Raw genomic sequence first — 12,273 nt, 5'->3', positions numbered from 1 at the left:
GCCGGAGCTGCCCCGCCCGGCTCCCGGTACAAGGTGCCGCTGCCGGAGCTGCCCTGCCCGGCTCCCGGTACAAGTGCCGCCGCCGCCGGTGCAGCCGCCCGGCTCCCGGTACAAGTAGTGCCGCCGCCGCCGCCGCCGCAGTCCCCCCGGCTCCCGGCTCTCCCCTCACCCGCCACCACGAACTTGGCCATGCGCGCGCCGCCCTCCAACGGTCGCTTTGGCGTTGCTCAGCAACGCGCCTCGCGCCGCGGCAGTTTGTCCCTCGGCCCGCGCCGTCCGTGCCGCGCGGCCCGCCGGGAGGTGGCGGCGCGCCGGGCCCAGTGTCACGGCGGTGCGCGTGCGAGGTAACGCGGCCGCGGGAGCCCCGGCCCTGCCCGGCGCCAGCGCCGCCGTTCCTGCGGCGGGCTCCGAGCCGCTGCGGAGCCGCTGAAAGACCTCTGTCCCCGTGTACTGTCCCGCCCCGCTGGGCAGCGCCCCCAGGGCCAGCGGGAAGTGATCCCGAAAGCCAGCGGCTTCTCCCCGGCACCGGGAGAGCGAGCGCCCGCGGGTGTGCCGGGAGGGCGGCTGTCCCGTGAGATGGCAGGCAGGCTGGGGCAGGCTGGCGGGTGGGATCCCGTTACCCGCTGCTGAAAGTCTGCAGGGACCCTCCAGAGCCCTGGCGGGAGACGCGTGTGCTTGGGGAAAGGTCCTTAAGGAAAAGACTCTGCTTCCCGGCAGAGCTGGCAGGTAGAGCAGCAAGGAGGAAGCAAGAGCTGCCCTTGTGCTGAGATGTTTGACTGAAATGTAGGAGACCAAATAAAAGCCTCTCTGCAAATCATTTTCCGGGGGTCTTTTACCAAATCTTCTCCCTTCCTGTAAAACTGTGCAGATTTGGCAATTGAAACCGGGGGAGTTGAAAGTCTGGTAACTAATCCTTAATTTTTAATTGTTTCTACAGATGTGTGATCTTGTGCAGTTTCTCCAGGACTGTTTCCACCGGTAGAATGTCATCGGATTCCTTACTTTGAGTTGGCGTTTCAAATCTGTTCATGAGACATTAGCAGAAATGAATAATAAAATAAGTTATTTGTTAAATACTGTCAGATGTGTGCATAGGTACAGTTCCATGCTCACTCCCAAATCTTCAGCCACAACAAGAAAACACATTTTGTGGATTGGCAGATACAGGGATCCCTTAGGAAATGTGAACTTCAGGAAATTACTTTTAAATATTTTGCCTTCTCTGCATGGATCGTCTCTTCGATTTGTATCTCAAAAGACAGATGTTTATAGCACAGGTGCAGAGGCTTTGGTGAGCGAGAAGGCTTCCCAGAGCTCCTTGGAAGTTGAAAAGTTGGATGATGCTGGGAGCCTCAAAGCGAAGCGTGCAGTGGATCACAGTGACCCATTCTTTACCAGCCTCCGGAAGTGCTCCTGTCCTTGCGACGCGCTGGACCTGGCTGCAGAGGCGGCTGTTTCCATCAAGCACTACACGAACGCTCTGACCATGGCCTGGAGGCTCTACAAGAACCTGTCGGAGGAGCAGCAGCGCTACGAGAGGCAGCTGATCTTCGAGCACCCGGCTTTCGCGAAGCTGTGCCAGCAGCTGCTGCGCGACGCGCGCAGGATGACGCGCGGGGACCTGGTGTTCAGCCTGCACGCCCTGGTGAACCTCGGCGTGCCGCAGAACACGCTTCTGCTCCAGACCCTGGTGAGGGTGTGCCAGGTACGTGGGAAAACCCTGCTCCTCAGTTTGGGATGAATGACCAGCGGGTAATTCTGGGAAGCTGTGCAGCATCAGTGAGAGTTGGGTTACATCCCTGGTTTAGTCTGATGGTCCATGGAAACAGTTCCCATAATTCATTTGTGCTTCTAATTTCTTTAACTTTTGAAACCACTGCCTGATTTCGGATTTAAAAGAGAGCAGAAATCTCACAAATCATTACCTCTTCCAAGTCAACTGAGTTTGACTGATGTGAGACCTTGTGGGTTCTGTAGAACTAAAGCTTGTAAATTGACTTTTCAGGAGGGGAAAGAAAATTGCAGTTACAGATTAAAAGTAGTCAGTTTTTCTTTTCTGAAACTTTTACTGGTTTGAAATAATCCGACATTGTCAAAACTTTTAACAGGAGAAGCTCAATCAACTTGATAACCGATGTATCTCAGTTTTGGCAACTACTTTAGCAGGAATGGATAAAGACAAGAATGTGAGCGCTCTTCAAGCTGGATTACAGTGAGAAAAATATATCTTTCACATGTTCTTCATATTTAAATGTTGTTGAAATGCTTGTCTGTTAGAAATCATCCAGGGTTATGTCTGCACACAAAATATGTTCTGTGGTTTTAGGATTTAAATGATCCCATGACATTAGAGCTGTGTTGGAGAGTGAATTTTGGCACTGTCTTTGCAGTTTCAAGGAGGAGGGCTTCCAGTGGTAAAGGGTGCTAGACTGGTCGCAGGGGACTGTGTTCTGACTGCAGCTCCACAAGTGCAGTTTTTTTGTGATGTTGATCAAGTCCCTTCACATATCTATCCCTTTTTCATCTGTATGCAGACAGGAGATAATGACACCATTTTACTTAGGGACCTGTCTGATTTTTCATGATGAAAAGCATTGTTTAGCAGCCTGGGAATATTTTCTTGCATTTTAGTAATTGAAAACTTTGATGAAGACTAGTTGTGTCCAGCAAGCCCTCTGTGTAGTGATTTATCAGAATAACTTCTTTGGCTTTTTTTTCTGGGCCTGTGTGATTTATGTGTGCAACCAGAAATGCTCTTTCCCATGAGATTGATTTTACTGAGGCTATCACAAAACTTGCCATGGATTATTACTTTTGACCCTGTATCATGTTCTGCTTTGAGAAAGTGCATGTGATACCCAAAAACCAGTTCTCCTGGAAGCACAGGTACACAGTTCTTAAAAGTTGGTGGAAAGCAGGAGTGCCATCTACACTTTTCTGTCCTGATGTCTGGAGCTCTGCCGCATTTGCAGGGATGAGTTTCAGGGCAGTGCACTGCCTTAGAAAGTGACACTTAATATTTTTGTAGGTATGTTTACCTGTACGGGTATATTTAAGGGTGGTTCAGACCTAACAATTACAATGCCACACACTGAGCCAGAAGAGGAGGTGCTAGGGGTGCATCTTCATCTTGTGCAGACAATCTCTGTGTTATCTCCTGTTCAGCCCACAGCACTGTTTGTTTGGTTTTGTTCCTCACTTGCATCCAGTTGTTGTCTGTGTCCATTCCTGAGTTTCCTGTCTGTTTCAGAACTTGCCTGTGCATTGATGATTTAAAGATAAAAATGTGCAATTTTCTTTTTCTGCAGAAGGTTGTTAATTCCTTGAGGCATAACAGCACTCATATTTGCACTGTTGCTTGTGGAGTCAGCTCAGGTGTCCCTGCTGTTAAGTGTATCAGCAACAACAATTCATCTATCAGGATTAACACTAAGATAGCATTTAGAATTGGTTCCATGTGTAAAATATCTGTGTCGCAGCTATGTCATGTAGACTTGTCAGCATTTCAAAAAAAGGAAGATGGGAGAAGAGCAAGGAATTACAGCTTTCACTTGGGGGCTACATCAGTGAAGAAAATGAGGGTACTTACCTGTTTGTGCTGAAATGAGGAGAGCTCTTGTGTGTGTTTCTCCATCAGGTTACTAGTGGAGCAGCGCATTTCAAGCATCAGAGACATCTTTATTCTGCAAAACCTGATGAAATGCCTGGGAAAAGATGCTCCAATTTTTCTGAAAAAGAAATTAGAGGTAAAGTTAGTTGGAGGCTCATTTTTACTCCCACAAAGCCTCTGCTCTTGCATAGTTTATGAATTGTGTATGGTTCTTTGCAGGCACTGAAAGAGAAAATGTAATAGAAAGGTAACTGTATTTGCCATATGCATCAGAGTCCAGCTATATCTGTAGGAGGAACTTATATTTGGAGGCTGGTAATAAAACAAATTGAGGCAGTAAAACAGCAGTGCCCTCACCTCTTTGAGTGGCCACATGGTGTTTCATAGAAGCGCTCACAGGCTGTTTCCTGGTTCCCTTGCCCAGCCTGTGGCTGAAGTAGGTGACAGGAAAGTGGTCTGTGATGAGGCTGAGTCCAGTAACTGTACAGGGCAGGAGGACTGCAGGCAGTGAGATGCCAGAACTCCCCAAGCTCATGGTATTGCTTTCCTGTGTATGTGGTAGGTCCCCTGGGAAATACAATGGCTGGGAGCAGGCTGTAGGTATTATGGCAGGGTTGCTGGGATTTGTCTCCTGATTTAAAAACCCTTTTGGAAACCTTCTTTCAAACAGGGCCTACTGGGGTTTTCATCACATAACTGTAGGGTTCTGACATCAGAGGTTTTAATAGCATTCATGAAACATCATAAAACTGAGAGGAAAATAACATTTGCACTTGTTAACTACAGAAAGCACGTAATATTCTGAGCCCACAGGGTGCTATTTTTTTACAGGGCAATTTCTTATAGATGCATTTTGTATTTAACCTCTGATATGTATACAGTGAGTGAAAATACTGTATTTTAACAGTCAATATAATTTGTAGTTTCATTTTTACTGTCATTTATATCAATGTCATTATCAATTTGATAAATGAAATCTCCTTTCTGGCATCAGAGCTGACTCACTTTGCCTCAGTCCGCTTTCATAGCTGGGTGTTTATGTAAAATACAGGCCACTCACATACTGTTAAATCACTTTGGAGTCTTACAGTTTTCATGCACATGCAAACCCATAATTGGACTGCTATGAACTTTTAAGTTAACTGTGTCTATTTTATTTCTGCTTCTTTCTTAAAAGTTGGTAGAAGATGTATACTCACCGTATTTGGAAATTACCTTTAATGAGGCTTTTTTCTTTTAAAATAACCTTATAAAGGCAAATTGCTGGGAACTTGTGTAGTGACACATTTCTGGAGCACTTGACCTGCTATAATTGTGTATTAAGAAATTGACAGTAGTTATTATATGCTTTTACTGGTTTTTGCTTCTTTTTCTTTCCTATAAATCTGAACTAAGGACTTTGGGAAAGTTTTGGTGATAATGTCTTCACCAGAAAGCAATGATAATATACCTGAAGAATGAAGGATTTAATAAACTCTGGTTCACTTTAGATGGCAGTTCTGAGAGAAATAGATGGTTTGACTTTTCCGAATGCACTGCGTATGTTTTTGGCTCTTGCTGCAATGAATTACTGTTCCCTTCCAATCCTGAATCCCTGCAGTAAAAAGATCCAGGGTAAGAAAAAAATATGTTAATTAAATTTCCCTTCCTTATACCAAATTCTTCCTAATTATTGTCTCATCTCCCTTTTCTGATTTCCTTTAAAACTCAGGAAACGTCTTTGTTTTACAGGATATTTTAGTTATGTGGAGCCATTTGACAAGCAGCAGGACAGAAAATTACTGATCAATAATAAAAGCAAATAGCTCTTGTCAGCTCTTAACATTTATCTGACTTACATATTTTTCTTTAATTTTTTTCTGTACACATATTTAAGAAAAAGAATTTAATTTAGCAAGGAAAAGAGATTTCAAATAAAATTTTATAACAAATCTGAATTGGAAATTGGCAACTTACAGGATGGATTGGTGACTTAGTGTAATTAGTTGGTAAACTAAAGGGAAAATAGCGTTTCCTTGATTACTGGATTTAATTATTGAGTACTGCTTAATAGCCTCATGCTGTATCCCACAAAAATATTAAATGAAAGCTAATGCTTTCACCTCTCTCTGTACCTTTCCAATACATTGCTTAAGTATATGTGGTCAGTATGTGTTGATTCATGCTTAAAATACATAAGAATTTGTGTCTCAAAAAGCATGAAAGTAGCAAAATAGCATTCTTAATAGAAATTACCCAGAAGTGTTGAGGCTGCTTGTACAGTTTTTATTTGTCCTGGTCATTCATATATGTTAGGGCACAATGTTTAATTGCACATCCTGCCTTCTCCCATAGGACTTCCACCACACTCAGCACATAGGCCAGGTGGCATACACAGAGGGAGCAGTGACTTTCTTCAGCATTTTTTTAGTGCATGCTGAAAATCAAAAATCCCGGAACAGAAGACATCCTGGAAACACAATCTTCTTACTTATTTTGTTAATTTGTTCCCTTTTGATGATTGATGTATTGTAGCTTGATTCTGGCTCAGTTTGCTTTCTTCTGTCTCTCAGTTTTTTAATGTGTTTTAAAGCTCATTTGAGCTTTGCCTATCTAGCCAGAGTCTTCCACAGTTTCTTATCATATTTTTCCCTTCCTCCACCCCTTAACCAAACTGTTCCTGCAATGTCTCAATGTCTCCAACCTACAGCTCCCATTGCTTTTTATAATTTGTCCTTCATTGATCTTCTGTTGCAGAAAATGTCCATGATGTTCCATTTCGGCAGTTAATTCTCATTCTGGAAGCTTGTCACATTGTCCAGTACCGTAATGTGAAACTGTTTTCAGCATTAGCAGACTATGTTCATTCTACTGCCTACCTTTGGGACAAAAGACAGGTAAATTTTTTGAGACCAAATAATTTATAGCAATACTAATAGAGTATTTGATGCTTCCATCTTACCTTTCTTCATGTTTGTCCTTGATCTTTGGAGAACAAATGTTTATGAATACCAATCTGATGAAACTGTTACATTTTTTAAATGCTGTTCTATTTATTGATAAGTAAAGAAACAAAAATTTTGAAAAATTTGCTTTCATTTAAAATGTCTTCTATGAAATCAACAGGTAGGATCAACTTCATTGGGTTTTTTTTGACTTATAAAACTATCTTTTCTTTTAGATTATCCTGTTTCTCTCTTCCTGTGAGACACTTGGCTTTCAGCCTACTGAGTTGCTGGATATTTTTGCTGAGAAGGTGACAGAAGACCCTGATTTCCTTAACTTGAAAAACCTTTTGACTGTTCTTCGAGTGTATTCACGACTCAACCATGTTCCCAGAGTCCAAAAGCATCTGTAAGTTTTCATTTGGAGTGCCTGATAATATGTTACATAGTCATTACAGAGTAATGCATGGCCTCTAGTATTTAATTTTATTTGTGAAAGAGCTCATAATCCTCTTTCATTCATCTGTAAAGTAAATTGCTGTGTCTTTTCATATTTTTTCTAAATATTATTTTTTTTCTCTAACTGAAAGACTAAACAGGTTCTAGACTGACCAGGCTACTAAATTTGTTCATAGGTAGCTGTTTCCTCAAAGTAAGAATCAAACACTAATGTTAGATAACACAAAATACCGTAATACAAGATAATAAAGATTTCTAAGTTGTGTTTTTGTTAGAAATACATACTTCATGTAGCCTTATTCGTGTACTTAGATACTTTTCTTCTCCTTTTGGAAAAGGTTTTTTGAGATTCTTCATAGCTGCTTGAACAAGTGTCTGCCTCAGATTTCCAACATAGAGCTGCTGAAGGCAGTGTATTCACTGGGCATCTTAGGATATCTTCCCCAGCGTGCCCTTGATGAGCTGCTGCAAAAGGACAGCAAGGATGAACTTAAACTGGCAGGTCAGACCTTACTTTGTCATGTTCTTGTTTTAAACAGGATGTCTGCCTGTGTATGTAATTTGTTGTAATTGTATTAGCAGATTAGAAATTAAAGAACACAAGCATGATTAATATTAAATTTGAAGTCCTCAAGACAAAGCTAATGTAGTGATGGTCGTCTGAGTGATGTGGGTGTGCTCTAGGGAATCAAGCTTATTGTCTTGGGCCCCATGGTGGCAACAGTTTAACAGTAGGTGTGCATTTAAACATAGGCAGTCTTAACCATTGCAAATTAACTTTAGTACCTGGAGACATGAGTAAAAATGGGATTTGGACTGCTCTGAGCTGCAGTGAGGACCTTGGAATGGTTTGTAGGAGAATTTAGTTTCCACATTACAATTTTGTACAGCTATTAGACTAGTCAAGTGGATTTTGCTATGCTAGAACAGACTATAAATGATAATTAAATGAAAAATTCTGTGGGATAATATATTGCATGTAATAATTTTTGTATCCTTTTTCAGATGATCCTAAGGAACAAAACACAATGATGCTTCGCTGTGTGAAAACGTGTATGGAACTTGACAGCCCTTCTTTCACAAAGCCTGCCTTTGTGCCGACTGAGAATATGTCCTCATTAGTATCTCTTAATCTCAGAAAGGCTCAGGAGGCACTGATAGAACTTCTGGGAGATGAGAACATGTTTCTGCAAAATGTTCAGCTGCCATACAGATATCATATTGGTATGAAGTGATATTAATGTCATATTATTTTAATACAGATTAATAATCCTCAAAATGATGAGATGGAAATAAATTTGAATAGGGTGCAAGTGATTAAAAGTTTAACACTTTGAAGATACAGTAATTTAACAAATTATGTCATTGATTGGTGAATCTACTTCTAAGGATGCCTCTATTAAAGTTTTTAAGTCAATTTATTAAAACTTTTATGATTTCTCTTGTTTACAAAGGCTGTTTTGGAATTATTTTTCAGGCATCAGCAAGCACATGTTAATTGTACATAAATCCAATGTGGCCAACTTTGACAGAGTTGACATGTTAGTACCAAATTATGTTAGAAAGAAAGCCAAACAGCAGCTGCCTTATTTTCTCTTTTCTTCTCTTTTGTTCTTTTGTTTCTTCTCAGGAGTTCTGGCTAAGATGTAGGCTCTACTTTCATTTCTAAAATGGGATATGACTTCTTTTGGTTTTGTATTCCTAAATATTTCTAATGAGGAATTGGATTGCGGGAAAATCTGAGTAGGCATGACAGACTGCGATCAAGAGTAGTTTCTTTAAATAATGATTTCACTCTATAAGGTTAAATCTGCAGTTTCCAGAAACAAATATTTTTTTTCTTGAGATGGGCAAGCTATAGCTCTATATTCATTGCAGGGAGGGAAAGCTATCAATAATAATTCAATTATTAGAGAACAGCAATTAGAAACAGACCAGTAGACCAGTGATGGTGTCTATTTACTTTTTCAAATGAGCTGTTCATTTGAAAACAATTTGAACAATTAATCGGTTCAAATGGCAACATTAATTTTAACCTCTTGCAGAGTTAAATGTTTTGTTGTTTTGTTTTCAGATTTTGAAATCAGAATGGATTCAGACAGAAAGAAGGTGCTCCCCATAACTGCAACAGATGATCATCCTGACTCACGTGTTCAGAGGTGGTTTTTTTACTGCGTATTTTTTCTAGCCTGCTAGTTTTATTTGCATGTATCCTGTCCAGTTACCTCTTTGGTTCACTGATTTGCAGAAGTAAAGTAGGTGGCTCAGTTGTTATTTGTGCTCACCAGAATATCCAAAAGTTGCCATGCCAGTGCAGAGCAACAGTTCATCCATACCTCTTCTAACAGAGGCTAGCACTTAACATTTCAGAGAAAGAGGCAGGAAACATCACAGTGATCTGATACTCTTGTAATGAATGCAGGTAGCAATTTTTTTTAAAGTGTTTGTCCAATTAAATATTCAGATACTCTCTCAATTCTCAAAAATTTGCATCTCAATGATATGTTATGTCAGTTAATTCAGATACTGAAATATAATTTGAATAAAAAGGATCATGATGTCCACATTTTAGGTGATTAATTTAATCTTGTAGAAGACTGACCTCTCAGTAACTGAAGCAGGACATATGTCATTTAAGTAATGCTTAAGCAGAATTGGGTAATGCTTAACATTTATGTGCTGGATCACTGCACAGCAATGTATTTTGTACTGTTTGCTTTTTGATTAAAGGAGAGCTGGTGAACTGTGTAACAGAAACTCAGTGTTCCAAGGCATTCAGCTTTCCCACTTCTTCCTGGTCAAACCACCACATTCACCCTTCCAAATAGGTTATTATGGCAGGAAGTGACTGATTATGAATGTCATTAACAAAGGATCAAAGTAAATGCAGAACCTGTCAAATTGATGGAGAATGTTGGATGATCTATTTCCTTCTCGTTGTGGGAGAAGTGGAGATCTAAGTACCTAATTCTGCTGTAGTATTTAGGTAGATGCTGGTGCTTGTGTGCTTGTGTGAAGCTCATGGAAGAAAAGAGTCTAAATTACTTAAACTGGAAGAAAGAAGAAGATAATGAAATTTGTGCAGTCCTCATACTTTTGCCTATCAGAAGGACACATGTATATTCTGCAGTGCTAATGGACATCATTGAATCATTGTCTTATAAATTATTATTTTGCATGTTTACAGTGAAGTCTTCCCTACTTTCCTTGGCTGCAGGTTGGCTTTTCTGTTTGCTCCTGTGTCTTCCTTCTGTCTGGGTACAACACACCCCCAGGGGAAGCTGGCAATGAAGAAGAGGCATCTAAATAAACTGGGCTATCATGTGATTCTGGTGAGAAGAGCCCTGCCCTGTCCCTGTTTCTGTTAGCAGCATGGTGATTGGTAGATCAGGCCTTGTTCTACAAAGCATGAAGCTTCACCAGGAATGGTGGGCTTTCTCCACAGTGGTAATTGTGTATAATTCCTAGTTAGAGGGTAGTGGTTCTGTCACTAGGGAGAAAAGAGAGAGGAACTCTAAAAGACAAGCTACTACTTACCATTATCAGTAGACTATTAGTTAAGGGGAAAAAAATTCAAGCCACAAATTGCTTTGTACCTGAGAAACCTATGTGTCTTTGGCTTATTTCCCTGATTTTTATAGACACAATGATTCAAGTGAACTTGTTTTTAGATTACAGCTTCCTGTGGCTTTCTCATTGCTGAGCACTTGGTTTGTAGGGCAGGGTAGTTTGGACAATAGAAATAATGTACCCTGTCCTTTTAATTTCTTACAGATCCAGAACAAGAAGTTTCAGGAAATGAAAAATGAAGATGCAGTTGAGTTTTTGAAAAGAAAAATTTATTCAGAAGATGCTTTCTCTTTTTCTGAAGCAACTGTGCAGAATAATAATTAAAATAACTAACAGTTTTGTGTCTCCTGATTTCTCTTTTTCTTGTGTAATTTCTGTAAGGATTTTAACAGAAGAGATAAATAGTTTTATATACAACTACCTGCTCCACCATATTACTGAGTAAGAAATGGTTGTGAAATGAACGCTGCCTGCTGATAGTCGGGGCTCTCTTTTGTGAGGTGGGAGCTGATTTTATTTGATGGAAGGAAATAATTGATCCAGAGAGCATCCTTACATCTATTGCTGTTACAGTGTCTTAGATTAATCTGTACTTTGCTTCCCCTCCTGCATGCTCCTAGTTAAATTTCTCTCTTTTCTAGAGCTTATCCTGGGAAAAGATGTAAGTTTAACTGTTTCAAGTGCTGTTGCAACCTAGTTCACAGCTAGGCACTAGGAGGATTTCCTCTCAACTATGTAGTTCTTTATGCAGAACTAGACATGGTAAATCAGTAAATAACTACGCCTAAGTGGTGTATTAAAAGATCCAGTCATGTGGAAACTTTCTGAAAAAATCAATCTTGCTTAGTTTTCAGAACTTTAGGCCAGTAATGGTCCTGTTTGCCTTATGCTTTTTCTTTTGAGCCCTTTGCTTCACTGCTACTGTAATAGATTTTGATGCTTCTCAGTGCAAGAACATAGATCTGCTGTGTCTATATAAGCTGACTCCTTCTCTGTTTCTGATATAAGCAGCTCCACCGCTATTCATAGAGGTGTTGCAATACTCAGATTTGTTCATTACACCCTGCCATGCATCTCCACAGACCTGTTATGCATTGGTGCAATTGATGATAGGAAAGAGCCGAGAGAACTGATACATCTTTCCTGTTCTTGATAACATGAAACTGATAAAACACATTTTGTTCTGCTGGAGCTGTTCAGGTTGCTAATGGCTTGCTTGTTTCTGCCCTGTAATCAGATCTTCATTCACTACTTTGCTGTAGCACAGTCCCAGGCCCATGGGATGAAGGGAAGCAGGGAAACAGCCATACTTGCTACAGTGCCTGTGTGCTACCTAACCGTGGAGCCCTTGCTTCACTTGCTAAGCTACAAGCACTGTGCTCTTTGTCTTTCTGAAGTAGCATGGACACGTGGTTAAGGCACTACAATGATGATATTAAAAAGGCATTATGGTAATGAGATAATGTGGAAAGAAACAATATGCTTAGAAAACTTCACTGCCCAACTTTTGTGGAACATGTACGTAGAATATAGTGCATATTTATGAAGGAAGCAGTGTAACCAAAGCAGCATGGTTGCCTCTCTCTCTCCAGCATAAAAAGCAGAGAGCTGTTCAGCATTTCAGTCTCTGAAATGCAGCACATGCAGAAAAACAGATTTGAGGCAACTGTAAAATTAAGAGCCAGAGCAGGGGTCATTTGCTTGACTCAA

General features: G+C 40.7%; 1 protein-coding gene across 3 annotated transcripts; it reads left to right on the top strand.

Annotated features, from left to right (window-relative positions):
* The first annotated feature begins 292 nt into the window (after nt 1-292).
* Nucleotides 293-10,907, top strand: FASTKD2 (FAST kinase domains 2). 3 transcript variants are annotated; one of them, XM_054278414.1, is made up of 12 exons: nt 293-344; nt 938-1,705; nt 2,109-2,212; nt 3,638-3,746; nt 5,101-5,224; nt 6,347-6,486; nt 6,771-6,943; nt 7,332-7,495; nt 7,999-8,217; nt 9,068-9,152; nt 10,211-10,325; nt 10,768-10,907. In XM_054278414.1, exons 2-12 carry the CDS (start codon nt 1,046-1,048, stop codon nt 10,885-10,887), a joined length of 2,013 nt encoding a protein of 670 aa, XP_054134389.1. In that variant the 5' UTR covers nt 293-344; nt 938-1,045; the 3' UTR covers nt 10,888-10,907. The 3 variants fall into 3 exon arrangements, with proteins under 3 accessions (XP_054134389.1, XP_054134388.1, XP_054134390.1); XM_054278415.1 differs by lacking the exon at nt 293-344 and adding an exon at nt 665-726; XM_054278413.1 differs by lacking the exon at nt 293-344 and having other exon boundaries at nt 643-1,705.
* The last annotated feature ends 1,366 nt before the right edge of the window (nt 10,908-12,273 follow it).

Source organism: Melozone crissalis, unplaced genomic scaffold, assembly GCF_028551555.1.
Source record: "Melozone crissalis strain CALT ecotype California unplaced genomic scaffold, PUWL_Pcris_2 ptg000023l_1, whole genome shotgun sequence".
Lineage (NCBI taxonomy): Eukaryota > Metazoa > Chordata > Aves > Passeriformes > Passerellidae > Melozone > Melozone crissalis.
This window is presented reverse-complemented; position numbering and strand designations above follow the sequence as displayed.